General features: G+C 35.0%; 3 protein-coding genes across 3 annotated transcripts; 2 read left to right on the plus strand and 1 right to left on the minus strand.

The window, feature by feature from the left end:
• Positions 1-3,040: 3,040 nt before the first annotated feature.
• On the plus strand, positions 3,041-6,084 carry LOC110633278 (WUSCHEL-related homeobox 8-like). Its single transcript, XM_058141157.1, has 5 exons — positions 3,041-3,360; positions 3,575-3,868; positions 4,044-4,859; positions 5,311-5,549; positions 5,869-6,084. The coding sequence occupies exons 2-5, from the start codon at positions 3,733-3,735 to the stop codon at positions 5,872-5,874; spliced, it is 1,197 nt and encodes a 398-aa protein (XP_057997140.1). The 5' UTR covers positions 3,041-3,360; positions 3,575-3,732; the 3' UTR covers positions 5,875-6,084.
• Positions 6,085-11,979: 5,895 nt separating this feature from the next.
• LOC110633237 (uncharacterized) lies at positions 11,980-12,615 on the minus strand. The gene has a single exon (XM_021781747.1). It carries the CDS (start codon positions 12,613-12,615, stop codon positions 11,980-11,982), a length of 636 nt encoding a protein of 211 aa, XP_021637439.1.
• An 809-nt stretch (positions 12,616-13,424) lies between these two features.
• LOC110633264 (ras-related protein RABA1f) lies at positions 13,425-15,124 on the plus strand. Its single transcript, XM_021781779.2, has 2 exons — positions 13,425-13,812; positions 14,386-15,124. The coding sequence occupies exons 1-2, from the start codon at positions 13,592-13,594 to the stop codon at positions 14,816-14,818; spliced, it is 654 nt and encodes a 217-aa protein (XP_021637471.1). The 5' UTR covers positions 13,425-13,591; the 3' UTR covers positions 14,819-15,124.
• The last annotated feature ends 1,378 nt before the right edge of the window (positions 15,125-16,502 follow it).

Below are 16,502 nucleotides of genomic sequence, written 5' to 3' on the forward strand. Positions count from 1 at the left end.
ATGTGGTGGGGATAAGAGGAGCGATCTCATCCCCGACCTACCCTGTTACCATTCCTACTTATAGATCAATTTAATCACGTTAAATGTGGATAGTGGTTATTAAAAGTCTTTAATATCCTTTATCATTTAAATTGTACACATTCTCTTATAAAAATTAATTAAAAATTAATATTATAAAAATACTTGTTTATATAAAATTATATAATTATCTTTATTAATTCAGAGTAAATATGATCAATTTAATCCCTAGAACATTACCCAACTCAATTCAACTCAACTCAACCAAACCTTTATTCAAATTTAACTAAGTGTTTATCTATGGAACAATACTAAAAAAAAATATTTTCAATTAGGTTAAATAAAAAACTCATTTCAAAATTTAGGGGGCTTTAGCATAAATTTTCTTTAAATATAGGTCATAATTCACATCAAAACTAATGAATAAAAAATTGACCTTAATTGATATTTTTAATGACAAAATTTTAGATTTTCGCAGTAATAACCCCTTTTAATTTATTAGAATTCCCAATACATGTCATCACATGTGTATGAAAATGTTGCCAATTTAGTTGCAGTTGTTCAAAGGATCTAGCTAGGCTATAGACCAATGACCACAGAGAATAACCCATAAAAAATTCATGAAGAAGAGGCAACATAAATTGAGATGTTGATTCAAGTAGTAATATCAATAAAAATGAAAAATCAAATAATCATTCCCTTTATTAATCAAGCAAAGGGAAGACCAAAAATAAAAGGGGCAATAGAAATATGGTATTGGCAATGTCTTCTTCAATATTTTTCTGGAGACAAATGGGAAGGAAGGGAAGAGAGACACAAAAATAGAAAAACAGAAGGCAATTAATATTAGGGAGTGTACAGAGATGGGTATGGAACACTGGTTCAGTCACCATAATTAACAAGAGTACGCACGTTTGCTAAGCAAGTGATTGATGAATTAAAGCTACTCATCTCTCACTGGTACAATGGGTTAACTTCAGTTTCCAAAAGACCTTTGATGGGATCTTTTTCCACACTTTCTGCTCAGTTTATTGTCTTCCGTCAGGACTCAGAACCCAAACAAGGAGAGACGGAGAGGGAAATGTTAACTTTTTTAAGAGTCTTTGGTCCCATGTTACTCGTGTCAGAGTTTGGGAGAGAAAGTACTGTTTTTTCTATTTCACGTGTATTCATACACTCTACCAAAAAAAAAATATATATATATATATATTCATCTTCCTTAATTGTAGGTAAAGCAACTTAAGAGAAATATTGTAGATGTATGGAGGGTTCAATACATTCACTTGAGTACTTTGTTATGATTTCATATTAAAAATATTTTAATTTGTAATTTAAATAGATAGTAAGTTTTTACTTAAATTCAATATATATAAATATGTATGAATTCTAATATATATATATATATATATATATATATATATTCTATTATATATTATATCTTAAATATATAAAGAATCGATTTAAATTAAAAAAAAATTAAATAAATTTATACTCACATTTAGGAATTCTCTTAAATTCATGAAATATAATTTTTATTGATAATTATAAAAATTAAGATAGTTCTAAAATTATTTAAGAGGGTGAAAAGGGAAGAATTTTTAATTTTAATTTCTTCTTTCCGAATCTCTCAAATTCAATTTATATACAATAACCATTTGAGCTATGTCAATATCTTTGCGATTGTAATTAAAAAAAAAAAATGAAGGGATGATAACACCTTTTCACATGGAAGAAGTATGTGACATGAATGATGCAAGTAGAAAATGTTTTAAGATATTGCTTCAATCTCTTCAATCTATTCAAACACAGTGTTTGAATCTAGTCTTGTCTTTTCTTCGGTTTTTAAAGGCAAGACAATACATTAATTTGACACTTATAATTTAATTGATAAATAAAATTTTTAATTAATTTTTATAATTTTAAATACAATAATCAATATTTTTTTTCTCAGTCATTTACTTCTAATATAAATAATTAACTCTTAATATATTTTAGGTTAATTTAATACAGTGCTTTTTTTATAAGGAAAAAAAAAATACAGTTATGAAAAGCTAATATGTGATAAAAGAAATACTTCAAGGATTGATCCACATTTGGATCACTTATGTGAAAAGTTTCGATATCTTTCATTATTTATTTTTACATTTTCTCACGAAAGTTAATTAAAAGAGAGAATTGAGACATGGAGTGGGAGATGAGATGCAGAACATCCAACTTGGTGAGTGAGCTTTGGTTGTCGGAATGGGGCCGACATCACCTACTCCAAGCCTTTAACTCTCCTCCCTCCTTCGTCTTTGCCTGGGGAGAAGAGATATAGAGATTCATATTTTCTGCAATATGCTTTGCTCAAGCTTTCCCCTTTGCTAAACCTTTCCATTATTATTATTATTTTATTTCATGCGGAAAGTCAAAAGTCATAGGAAGAACTAATGCATTTTTAAATATATTTTTAATTAAGATCTCACTTAAGAAATTAATTATCTCTTTGAATAAATTTATGTTGTTGTTTGACTATCATGTTTGAGACTTTGAGCATGGCTTGCGAATCCCTGCCAACCTTTTCTGTGACCTGTCTTGAGGTCCAACGTGCTGATATGATAAGGGATGGATAGGAGACTAGAGATGTGCTCCATTGATATATGCTACGAGAAATTTCAAGTGCCTTGACTAATTTTTCATAGGTGGGAAATTTTAGATTAACAAGCAATTAATTAAGTCGATAACTTCTTGAAAATTTAAAAGAATCTTCACGGAGAAATTAGAGTGATTTAGTACTTGCTAGTAATTATGCTACAATAATTAATGATAAATAAATAAATAAATAAATTAACAAATAAAGGCCCTCGAGTCAATTCAAAGCACACCTTACTTTGCCCAAAATAACTCGAACTAGCAATTACTGTACCTCCACCGCTTTCCAATCAAACCCTACATGCCTCTCCTTTCTTGACTTTCAAACACCACAACGCACTCTCCCTTATTTATTCCTGCAACAACCTCTTCCATTAGAATAATCCCACACTTATTATCTACTCACCATTAATACCCTGCAGCAAAACCAAATTGGAGCAAGAGAATCCTCTCTATTGAAATCTGAAACAGGAAAAAAAAAAAAAAATACTACGACTATATCAAAAAAGAAAGGGACAAACTCATCAGAAGTACCCATTTCTCTAAAGCTACAAAACCTTCTCTCTCTTCAATTCTCATTAAACCTCTCTGTGTCAACTCTGATGAAGATTCTAATTAAGCACCCAGCATGTATTTTCCTCATTTCCTTTCTTTCTCGTCCGCTGGAATTGGTTTGTACCTTGAGTGGAGCTGAAGCATTTCAGTTTTAATGTAAGACTTAAAGCAAGGGATGGGAGTGTACTTTCCCTCTTCCCCTTTTTATTTATTTTGATTTCCCTTCTTGTTTATCTTGTCACAGGCGATTCCTGTTGTGGGTTTTGTCTATTCTATACATTTTCTTAGTTTTTTTTTTTTTTATATATACATTTTATTTTGGGAGAAGGAATTAAGTGCTGTTTATTAATTGAGATAAAATTGAACACAGGGGTAGGTGAGGAGGCTATAAGAAGGGATATTGTGTTTGGCTAGGGCATTCAGTACCAAAAGCTAGGGCAACAAAAGGGCTATATATCTCTTCCTGCTTCTCTTTTGGTTGGCTATTGAGTTATTTTAGCTTTAAATTTTGGCCTTTTTCTTGTCGTCATGGCTTCATCAAACAGACACTGGCCTAGCATGTTCAAGTCCAAGCCCTGCAACGCTCACCGCCACCAATGGCAGCACGACATCACCCAATCATCTCTGGTGCAAACTGCTTGCCACAGAACCCCTTACGCTTCAGGTACTAATCACATAATTTCAATCACAATTAGTCATCGTTTTCATTATTTTTTCCTTCCCTTAATTTCCGTTAATGTATTCTTAATTATCCTATTAAAATGTTCTTTGTAACTAATATTTGTTGACAACTGGGTTTCTGGCCAATTTGTGTATTTTTTTTTTTTTTTTTCAAACAGTTCCTGGATGTGAAGAGCGAAGTCCAGAGCCAAAGCCAAGATGGAACCCAAAGCCTGAGCAAATTCGGATATTAGAAGCAATCTTCAATTCTGGCATGGTGAATCCACCAAGAGATGAGATAAGGAAGATCAGAGCTCAATTACAAGAGTATGGTCAAGTTGGCGACGCCAATGTCTTTTACTGGTTTCAAAACAGAAAATCAAGAAGTAAACACAAGCTGAGACACCTCCAAAACTCAAAGCAACAAACTTATCAAACCCCTTCAGTTACCACATCAATCAATACTGTCACAGCACCTTCTTCTTCGTCATCTTCCTCAGAGAAATCCTCTCCAAAGGGCTCTAAAAGGACTCTATCTTTGAGCTCTCCAAGTGTTGTTGATGTGTCCAATTCGCCAACTGGTTCAGTGAATCAGACCTATTTTCAAGCACACAATGAGTTCGTGCCTGAACCCTTTTTCTTCCAGGCTCAACAGACTGGAGCCGGAGGAGGAACTAGGTCATTTACACAAGGGTATTGCTTTTCTGATCTATCAAATTTGGTTCAAGTTCAAGATGATACAGTGGGGAATTTGGTTCAACTTCAAGATAATACAGTTGGGCCTTGCACTGGCCTTCTGCTGAGTGAGATAATGAGTTCAGAAGCTTCAAAGAAAGATCTTCATCATCAAGACAAGAACATGAAGATACAACCATACCTTAGTTGCCCTGTCACGACTACAATGTCTCACAGCATCGGTTTTGCTCCTTCTCTACCTGTTCCTACCACTAATCCTAATAACGTCACTGTTCCATCTACTATCCGCCAAATTCAAGGTAACTTTTCTTTTCTTTTTCTTGGATGCCGTAATTGCCGGCAAGTGGAAAACACGCTCCAAATATGTTTTTGGAAATGTAATGTGAGAAGTAAAGAATCAAAAATAGGGTAAACTAGGTTTGAGAATATACGTCGCTTGTCCGTTTTTATACCAAATTTACTTAGTATACGTTTGAGTAGATTCACTCCAAGAATCCATAGACATGACTGATATATATATATATCAAACCATTTTTGGTTTATTGTAGCAGCAAGAGGGAAACGGTACATTTGTCATAAGTAGGTAATGATGGGGATAGATTTGTCTTTTAGATATACTATTTGCAATCTCCTATCCGGATGAACGTGTGCATGGCTTGGTTATGAACTTCTGGTTTAGTGTTGTCTAGATTGAAATTGACCATTGCGTTGGCTTAGAGAAAAAAGAAAAAAATGATTGTGTGCTTGCAGGCGCAGCAGAGTCGGCTTCTGTGGGGTCCAGTGGCTCATTGAGATCAACGGTGTTTATCGATGACGTTGCATTTGAAGTGGGAGTGGGGCCATTCAATCTGAGGGAGGCATTTGGCGATGATTTTGTGCTGATTCATTCATCTGGTCAGCCTGTTCTCACCAATGAGTGGGGTGTCACTTTCCACTCCCTCCAGCATGGAGCATCCTACTATTTAGTACCCCTTTCCATGAGCGAACACGTTAGTTTCTTTTTTCCTTCTCATATAATAATTTCAATAATTCATGAGCAAATTTGATGAGTTGAATTTTAAGAGGTAATGGAACTTTGTTTTATTGGTTGACAAAGAATTAATTACCTAATGTTTAAGAGATCTAGGTGTAGCCATTGGGGTTTGCAAAGGGAATAATATTGGTATCCAGCATGAAATTTTTAGTTTCTTGAGTTTTTACACTCATAATCCGCATTATGAGTTTATGACTTTTGTTTCTTCGTGTGAACAGTGAAGCTTTTGTTTACTAATATGATTAAATTATTAACGGGTTTTTCTTTAATTACAGATTTGAAAGTGGAAAGCTTAGGATGCGGGCTAGCCAACTATGGTTGTTGTCCTTCTCTTTGTTTCCTATCTCTCTTTCGCCTAGGGTTTGAAAATTGGGTTTGCAGCAACTTAATTATGACTGTCTTATGTATGAATCTTAGAACTTGTGGACCAATGTATTATCTTTAGTGTTATAATATATGTGAAAGCAATATATATGGAATATGCTTATCTACTCTTTTTCCTGTACAGTGTCTATGACCTTATAATTCTATAAAAATGTATATATATTTTTGCAGTTGATCATGTTGTTGCATCCAAGTCCAAAACTGCGCTGAGATCATTCTCATATATAGTGTCTTCCAGCTTTTAGATTTTAACTTATTATTGAAGGAAACCTTGCTGGTCTTCAGGCATTTATGTGATTCACCTGAAATTAGGTCAAGCCTGCCACCTTGTAGCTTTACGAATTGTCATATATATGGCTTGTTTCCGTATGATCTTTCTATCGGAACCCACTGTATGAGCTAGAAGTTCTTTTTTTTTTCTTTTTTTTTTTCTTCCCTAGGCGTACTGTCAAAACTTGATTGGCTAATTAATTGGATTTGGACATAAACTGCTGATATATAATATAATTAATCACATTATTGTATTTATATGATTTGCATCACATCATTAATTGGAATATATAATTGAATACACTATGCATACACATATACACAAGGCAAAGAATTTGTTTTTAGGGAGTAACATATACAAGGTTCAATAAAAAGATAGGGCATTTCAAAACAAAGATGGATTTTGCATTTGTATTTCGATGTAAAAAAAATCATAAAATATCAATGTAACATTGAATTCAAATATTTCTTCAAATTACCTTATTTGAAAAATATAAATCATTTTTATGCATGGTGGTTATCACTACTTGAGCAACCCAAAATACCCAATAGCATTTTTGGACTACAAACCAGGTTAGTGTATTGGTGATCAGACTAGATTAGTTTAAGGGTTTGATCAAAAGTTTGTACGTACTTTCCATCCTTGTTTAATTTATTTATTCATTGAAATTAATCAATTGATTTAAGAAAATCTCAAACAGTCCAATCTGAATGATGTGCAGCCCTACTCCTACTCCAAGCCTTCTCTAGAAGAAATTATATAATATAATAATAATTAAATATATAATAATTTTAATAAAATGATAAATCAATAAAAATTATATATATATATATATATATATATATATATATATATATATATATATATATATATATATATAAATGAGTCTCATAAAATTCATTTTTTTTTCATGTGTTCAAAATTATTATTTTTTTAATTATAACTACATTATTTTGCCTTTGCAATTTCATGGGTTAATCCTGCACAGAATAGTAATTATTCCTTTTCCAGGGGTACTTAGAAGTCCGTATAGCCATAACAAGAGTAGTTTATTCACTTGAATGAACAAAATTATAATAATTAATTATCATGCTGATTTGATACTAGAACCTTGCTCTTAATTAAAAAAAAAAATTAAGATATTTAAAGGTAAAGTTGGTTGGTTTACTAATGATAATTATGAGAAAGCTTACTTCTTTGACAAAACTATATTCTTTCTTGTCATTGGAGTTGGTGAAATAAGCCTATAACGCTTTAATTTGGCTAACTATTTAATGGTTGAGCCAATTCTATATATTTATAAGCCCTGGTCACGTTTGCAACCTATGCAGACGACAACCGCGAGTTCACTATTTCAAGAGCAGCGCCATGGGTGTTTCATTTAATACTTGATAGGGTTCATAGAGACCATCCTCACAAAGATACACATATAGACGATCTCACCAGTGAGAAGACTGATTTGGTTTTCATTGCCTAGCTCACAGGGCCAAATTGAACGACACTTTGCTTGCAGAATCAGACATCTGACATGAAAACGGAAAGGTATTGATGTTGTCCTCGACTGAGGCGAGTTGAATTTCAACGTTCTGGGAGCATAAAACATGAAACTACTGTTTCTTTTTTGTTATAGTTATAATATCCATTAATTAACCTATATAGGAACAGAAAGCGAGAGAGAGAGAGAGAGAGAGAGAGAGAGAGAGACAAGACTGAGTCAACCCATGAGTTGAGTGCTGCAGATTATTTACGTGTATACTGGTGATAACAGTGTTAATATTCAAGACTTGGATATGACTAAGTGATGGATTTTGATAGATCAATTTCCTCTACGTCTACGTCAGTACTCTGTGCATTTGCATGAACAATCACGTATTGTAATCATGACAATGAGGACTCCATACAAAGTGAGTAGCAGAGCAGAGCCCATCTCCCCCTCCTCATTCTGTCTCTTTCAATTCTGAGTTCTTTACAAGCGCTTGGAGATGACCTAAATGCGTGGAGAGAATATCACAGAAATAAGAAATTTACTTCTAAGACTTAGAGAGAGACTGTTTCTTGGCATTTGGCACTGTCCACTTGCTAGATGCTACTGATTGTTCTAGACCATCTGCCCCTCGCTCCAACAAAACATGAGTACAAGCATTCCACAATGTGCTATTATTGCAGTTACAAGGGATATAATTAATTATGATGAAATTCAAATAAGACCCATTAAAATACAACCGTTGCTATTCTAAAATTTTTACTATTAAATTTGAATTTTTTTTTAAAATAATCGTTCCATTTGTTCAATTTGAAATTATTATCTGAGAATTAACATTTTTTATTTAAATAATTTTATAGAGGGATTATTATTGAAAGACAAGTATTTTTCTATGTACATCCAATCGGAATATCCCAAATATAAAAATTTAATTCTAACTATTAATTAGAATGCTATATATAATTCATACGAATTTTAGTTTTTATCATTTTTCTTTATTATTTATATTTATTTTATTTTAAAATTATTAATATTTGGAAAACATAGCAAACATGGAATCTGGAAATAATTTAATTTTAGGGGTGTGAGAGTTGTGGAATAAGCTATCGGGTAAATAACTTTAGACATTGATTACGGAATTGGGTCCATGGTTGTGCGACCTGTCATTGAAACTCAGTATTCATGGCCCATTCACGTGTAAACTATTTTTTCGTGTAAACTGCGCGACGCCTCTGCTCGCTTATGCCAACGGAATTTTCTTTTTTTTTTGAAAAGGAAGAAATTTCATTACTCACTTAAATCAAGAAACAAAGCATTTACAGTGAACCCAGGTGGGACAACATCCCATTCCTGAAGACCAGATTGAAGGCTGATAGATGTTGCCAAAAGGCGAGTAACATTGTTTGTTGATCTTTTACAAAAACCACATAGGACTGGGTGAAGTCCTATAGCAACCCTATGCAATCCTTAACAAGAGAACCATAGTAAGACAAATTAGGCCTAACATTGCGTATAGCTTGTATTAAACACAATGAGTTCATTTTCCACACAATATTACTTGAAAAATGGCCCTTCAACCAAGTGCTTCCCTGAACGCCATAACTTCAGCTAGCTTGGGATCTGAAGGTCCTTCAATAAAGTGACTACATGCATGAAGAAACTGACCTGAGCTATCTCGAACCACCTAATCTGCACCAACACCTTGTCCATTTGATGGAACTGAAGCATCTACATTGCATTTAATATAACCATCAACTGGTTTGCGCCACACAACTGCACTATCCACACCATACACTTGAGAATTAACAGGCGCAGCAGTATTGCAAGGAGCTTGAGCTTGCTGCCATTGCAGTAAAAAGGCTGATGCTGAACTCACAACTTGACTGGGATCCTTATGTACATCATTCCATAACACATCATTTCTATGTCTCCAAATGGCCCATAAGATCATACAGACAAGGTTGACCTCATCCAAAGTACATTGCTCAAATAATTTACACAACCAATTCATTAAACCCACCTCCGAAAACTGTAACACACGAGGAATTGTAGAAGCCCAACAACTAACAGCGAAAGAACAATACCTCTACACGTGCACAATGCTTTCAGTACTCTGTGAACAGATTGAACAAACATCATCTGTCTCAACATGCCATTGTCGCAAAGTTTCCCCTATTGGAATAGACACCGCACACGCCCGCCACATATAGCTCTTGACCTTTGGAGGAATTTTCAAAAGCCATAGCATTCCCTAGAAATTCTTCTCCTCATCCAAAATCTGCCAATCTGTTACTGTAGTTATGAGATTGTAAGAGCTCTTTACGGTGTAAATTCCCTTCTTATCATGACACCACATCCAGACATTCTGTCTACCCCCACAGCTCAAAGGTAGTTGGAGAATCAAACTTTTATTCCTATCATTAAAGAGGCAATTGAGTTTTGCCATATCCCAATCCACACCATTACTTTATACCAAAGAACTAACAAACCATTCAGATGCATTTACAGGCCTGAGCGAAGTGACCCAAGGATGCTCTAAGTCTGCGGCCAAGGATCCTCCCAAATTGCAACATCATTTCCTGTGCCAACTTGAAGGACACACCCTTCCTTAAGTATTGGAACAGCTGCTATAAGACTCCTCCAAATGAAATTTGGGTTATGGCCCAGAGTTGCCTGCAAAACACAGCAACAAGGATAATATCAGGCTTTGTAAACTCTTGCAACAAGGGAATCTAAGTTATTGAGGAGCCACCAAACTTGCTTGCCCAATAAAGCAATATTAAATTCGTCTAATTTTCGGAAATTCAACCCGCCCTCAGCCTTCCTTCTACACATAAAATCCCACCTATGCCATCAAATTCCCCCACCAGAACCTTGTTCGTTGCCCTACCAAAAGGAATTCATCATCCTCTCTAGCTCATCACGTAAACTTTGAGGAAATAAGAAGACACCCATAGTGTACGTAGGTATAGCTTGAATGACAGATTTTATCATTACTTCCTTACCAGCTCTAGATAACATCTTCTTACCCCAGCCCTGTAATCTTTTCCATACACGGTCTTTGACATAGCTAAAAACCTCTCATTTGTTGTGGCCCACAAAAGCTAGCAGACCTAAATGATAACCCAATTCCACAGCAGATCCCACTCCTAAAATAAGAGGCCGTCGATTCCTCATATCCCTTCCCATATTAGAACTGAAAGCCAAAGATGACTTTTGAACATTTATAACTTGCCCTGAAGTTCTTCCATACACATCCAGGCAAGTCTTGATCTGTTGACACTCTCTTTCTGTTGCCTTAAAGAACAAGCTGTCATCAGCAAAGAACAGATGGGAGATGGAAGGAGCACCTCTTGCAACTCTACAACCATGCAGCAAACCTTTACGTTCAGCATCCAATAACAGAGCTAATAATCCTTCAGCACAAATGATAAACAGATAGGGTGACAGAGGATCACCTTGTCTCAATCCTCTGCTTGGAATTATTGGTCCAAGATCCATCCTATTTTGAACAATAGAGTAACTGACAAATGACACACGTAACATGATACGATCGACCCACCTCTTATCAAAGCACATTTTTAACATCATTCCCTCCAAAAAGCACCATTCTATCCTATATTATGCTTTACTCATATCGAGCTTTAAAGCAGCCATTCCTTCCCTACCCTGCCTCTTCCTTTTTAGATAATGAATAACCTCATAAGCAAGCATGATATTATCAGAAATCAATATGCCAGGAATGAAAGCACTTTGCGAAGGAGCAATAAACTCAGGCAAAATTCTCTTCATCCTGTTAGCCAGTACTTTTGATACAATTTCGTAAAGCACATTACACAATGCTATTGGTCTCAAATCAGCCATACAACTTGGTGATTTCCTTTTACGTAGAAGCACTATATTAGTGTGATTCAGACCATCAGGCATTATAGAATTTTTAAGGATATTCAAACAAGCACTAGTAACATCATGGCCTATAATACTCCAGAACATTAAAAGAAAGCAGGATTCATACCATTCGGGCCAGGAGATTTGTCTGGATTTATCGAAAAAACAGCCTCTTTGATCTCCTTTGTAGTGAACTCATCCATTAACATAAAATTCTGCTCCATCGTGACCACGGGAGAGACACAATCGAGCACCATCGATGCCTCACCTCCAGAGGACCGAAACAAGTCTTTAAAATATGCCAGCATTAACTTAATCCAACCCAAAATCCCAGCATCTCATCACACCGTGTGCATCACACTACTGGGTTATATTGTTAGCTTTTCTCCTGATTGAAGCTTCTGAGTGAAAAAATCGTGTATTGGAATCTCCTCCTTGCAACCCGAAATTTTTTACGCATTGCTTCCAATACTGCTCATACTGATCAATAGCTGAGTCTAACTCCTTTCTTATAGTTTCAAACTGCAAAGCCGAGGCGACATCTCGCCTACCCTTAAGTTTCGCTAGACAAGCTTGAAATATCTTCATACGCCCACGACACACCGGGAGGAAACCTCCACCCCATCGTTGAATGTCTATAGCATACCTCTGTAATTTTTCTATTAGCGGCCTTTGACTTGAATTCACCCAAATTCGTCTCATCACTCTACATTGTCCTTCCTTCAACCAAACATTCTCAAACTTGAATTTCCTACTCAACCGCGGCATCCCCACTTCTCTTAATTTTAGTAACAGCGCTGAATGATCTGATGTGGTAGCATCAAGGTTTAAAACCTTTGCTGCAGGAAACATCTCCATCCAAGAGGAAGACGCTAACACCCTATCCAGTCTCTCCTCAACCCACCACTCTGTGCCCCTTCCAAGCTCCCAAGTATAGGGGTATCCTTCCATTCCCAAGTCTACTAACCCACAATTTTTAGGTGCGCTCCAACCCATGGCTAATTAAAAATTATATAAAAATTTTAAAATTAATTCAATTAGTAAATAAATTAAATTTATTTTATTGATAAAATTTAAATTAAAATCACATCATAAAAGGGACATTTTTCTTATTTATAAATTTCTTAATTTTGATTTAAAAAATTTACTTTTAATTAAATTACAATAAAAAAAACTAAATATATATAAAAAATTATATAGAGAAATTAATTTAATGAACTAATGATAGGCAAAAATATGAAACATAAAACCATTTTTTTTAAGGGGAAAAGAAAAGAAAAGATTTATTTATGGATAACATATGATGATGGACTTAATTTGATAGCATTCAAACCATTCAATGCAAGTTTGAATTGCCTCTTATTCATGGCAACTAATTTCTTAGAAATGGATCAAAATGGCCTCTTTGAATTCATGGTATCTAAAAATAAATAAAAACAGTAACTTTTTTTAATGGGATTCATACAACTAAAAAAGACATAGAAACAATGAAATGGGGTTAAGAAAGTTTAGAGGCTTCCCACCAATGACATTTACCTAAATTTAGTTTAAGTAGCTATCAAGTCACTAATGAAATAAACAAAATTCTGCCCTCAATTTCTATTGTTTAATTAGGTACCTTTACCTAAATTTAACTCTACTTTCTAAGAACGGTGGCCAATTCTAAAACATGTTAAGAGAATAAAACGCTTTATTTATTCATTTTCATTGTTGAAAAATGCTTAAAACAAAATACTATTTATTTATAAAAGTGAAATTGATTTAAATTAAATTAAAAAAAGGGGGAAAACATGGTTTGCTAACCACAAAGCCCATAATTCCATCTCGCTCTCTCCATCCTTCCTTAATCCGTTAATCTTGCTTAAATTACCTTTCTCAAACCTCAATTAAAAAAGGTTAATAATATTAATTATTATTATTATTATTAGAAGCAGCGAAAGAAGAAAACCCGGATAAGAGAGAGCCGTATCAAATGGGAGCATATAGAGCAGACGATGATTACGATTACTTGTTCAAGGTCGTCTTGATTGGAGATTCTGGCGTTGGCAAATCCAATCTATTGTCTCGTTTTACCAGAAATGAATTCAGCCTTGAATCCAAATCCACCATCGGCGTCGAGTTCGCCACCCGCAGCATTCACGTCGATGATAAGGTCGTCAAGGCTCAGATTTGGGATACCGCCGGCCAAGAAAGGTTTCACAGCCTTTTTCTCCTTTCATTTCCTTTGCATTCTTCTATATTTATTTATGGGCATATTGGCATTTTTTTGGATCTCAATCCAATTAATCCCATGCTTTTTCTTTGTTTGGTGGAATTCAACTGATTTCATTTTGCTTTTGATGATTTTGATGTGGCTTATAAATTTTGATGATTTGGGTTGCCCTCGTTTTGAGGCATTTCGTTTATGGTAAAGTTGATTGTAGTTAATATTGACAATCCATTTGCAATCCAATCGAGAAATTACTCTTTAATGCTGTATTTAACTGCAAAGTCCATGCTTATGCATAGTGTATAAGGTGATTTCCTGAGTGACAATGCATTTATATTAACAGAAAAATGGACTATTTTTCTATCAACCCATTTTTGCCGACTCCTCAAGTCTCAGGATATGCAACGACAAGCTTCCTCCCCTATTCTGAATCCCACTCTCCTTTTTTTTTTTTTTGTTGATATTTCTTTCTTCATTCTGGAAATCTCTCCAAGTGTATGCAATTTGTTATTAGGATGATGTTTCACAAATCCCTTAATTTTTTTTCTTTGGCAAAGATATCGAGCCATCACAAGTGCATACTACAGAGGTGCCGTTGGAGCTTTACTAGTATACGATGTCACTCGCCATGTCACATTTGAAAATGTGCAGAGATGGCTAAAGGAGCTCAGAGATCACACTGATGCCAACATTGTGATCATGCTGGTAGGAAATAAGGCAGACCTGCGTCACCTGCGAGCTGTTGCCGCTGATGATGCCAAGGGATTCGCTGAACGAGAGAATACCTTTTTCATGGAGACATCTGCTCTGGAATCTTTGAACGTGGAGAATGCATTCACGGAGGTACTGACCCAGATCTACCGAGTCGTTAGCAGGAAGGCTCTTGACATCGGAGATGACCCAGCAGCTTTGCCCAGAGGACAGACGATCAATGTTGGATCCAAAGATGATGTCTCAGCTGTTAAAAAGGCTGGATGTTGCTCATCTTAAGCTTGGAAAATTTGCCTCAGAAAAATCTCATCTTCGAGGATTTTGGGGAGCTTAGATAAGGTCTAAAGGTTATCAAACTCTGATTCTTCGCCCTGTTCATATCATAGAGATTTGTCTGACAAAATGACAAATGCCATCTCAACTTGTTAACTCTCTGAACCTTGTGTTCTAAAAGCCAAAAAGGATCTGTATGCCAAAGGTTTAGGAACTTAGAAAACGAAATTGTGGTTTTATTTTAAGTTGTGAAGTACTTGTTTTTCCCCATTGTATTACCTTGATTAATCAATTACTGCAGTTTTATGTAAAGTTCAGTTGCTTGGGTTCATATCATATAAAATAACTTTTTGAACCACCAAATCACATATCAGATTGTGATTCTATGAGCTTTCCAGGTAGACCATGATCATATGAAACGAAGAATTGGGAAAGCAATCCATCTGTTTTCCAGTATTAAATCGCTGGGCTTCTACACACGAAGCTCCATTTTTCTTGTCATACATGGTAGTTACTGCACCTATTCTGGGTACTTGTTCCATTTATTCTGAGGTTTCGTTTCCCCTGCGTTGTGTTATAAGATGGTGTTGAGGAAACATTATACCTACCTGCCTCGGGCACAAGCATTAGAAGCAGGAAACAAGCTATCACAAATTCTCCAGCAATTAAGAAAAAAAAAAAGGAAATTAAATAGACTTAAGAATATCTATGACAATGACTTCTGAGACCAAATTTCCCTCGAGAAAATATTGCATTACATGCATGTAAACATATATATTTTGAACATGCAAAAAAGTAGCGAAGATCAAAGACCAAACAACAATAGAAGGCTAGCTGATAAGATTACTCTAGACCCCAACAACGTTTGAATAAAATTTTTGATATTGTACATCAAAACCAACAGAAATTTTATCGGTAGATCTGCTGATGCTGTGCCTTCATTTTATTTTTATTTTGGCATCTGCAATATATAGATCCATCACGAATCGATAATCCATTAACATAAGGGCCTCACAGCGTATCAGTGCCTTTATCACTATCAAGAATAATCTACAGTTTTTTTTTTTTTTTAGTAGCAGGAGAGACTCAATCAACATCTACTACCACACTTTCAAGTACAACCCAGCTCTGAGATCAACAATATAAAGAAACAGATGGAAGGAAATGAAGAGAAACACATACTAGTTCCAATTGGACTACTGAGTAGACTTTAACATCCTGGTGCTACATATGAAGACGACCAATTGGAATCAGATCATTCAATAAATGAAATACCATGACTGATGACTAAGAATGAGCAATAAGTTTAAAAGTAGCACCTTTGTTGCTTTAGTGTGATTCATGTTTTGTAACAAATATTCAACAACAGGATGATCATGTCAACCTTGCAGAGAAAGTTCTAACATGCTAATTTCGATGGAACATGATGCATTTTCAGGAGAAAGCAAATTGCACTTCACACGGGTAAAAAACATGCAAGGAGCCGAAAGTATGAGCAGGGAAAAAAGCTTATGGTTCCCAAAGTTAACTACGTTAATAAGATCAAAGATTATAAACACTGAAACAGGAGAAAATCAATTAGCTATGACAAATTTTTAGCAAATTATCAAACAGGCACCCCCTTCTAAAACTCCAACAACAAAATATATTGAATTTAAATAGCAACTCATTTGACCATGAGTAGAAGCCA

This window comes from Hevea brasiliensis, chromosome 18 (assembly GCF_030052815.1).
Source record: "Hevea brasiliensis isolate MT/VB/25A 57/8 chromosome 18, ASM3005281v1, whole genome shotgun sequence".
NCBI lineage: Eukaryota > Viridiplantae > Streptophyta > Magnoliopsida > Malpighiales > Euphorbiaceae > Hevea > Hevea brasiliensis.

Bases quoted from the DNA above. Each gene is read 5' to 3' on its own strand.
- LOC110633278 (XM_058141157.1), top strand. From the start codon at position 3,733: ATGGCTTCATCAAACAGACACTGGCCTAGCATGTTCAAGTCCAAGCCC. The intron at 3,869-4,043 runs GTACTAATCACA...TTTTTCAAACAG, and splicing joins CAGAACCCCTTACGCTTCAG to TTCCTGGATGTGAAGAGCGA. The intron at 4,860-5,310 runs GTAACTTTTCTT...GTGTGCTTGCAG, and splicing joins TACTATCCGCCAAATTCAAG to GCGCAGCAGAGTCGGCTTCT.
- LOC110633237 (XM_021781747.1), bottom strand. From the start codon at position 12,615: ATGGGTTGGAGCGCACCTAAAAATTGTGGGTTAGTAGACTTGGGAATG.
- LOC110633264 (XM_021781779.2), top strand. From the start codon at position 13,592: ATGGGAGCATATAGAGCAGACGATGATTACGATTACTTGTTCAAGGTC. The intron at 13,813-14,385 runs GTTTCACAGCCT...TCTTTGGCAAAG, and splicing joins GATACCGCCGGCCAAGAAAG to ATATCGAGCCATCACAAGTG.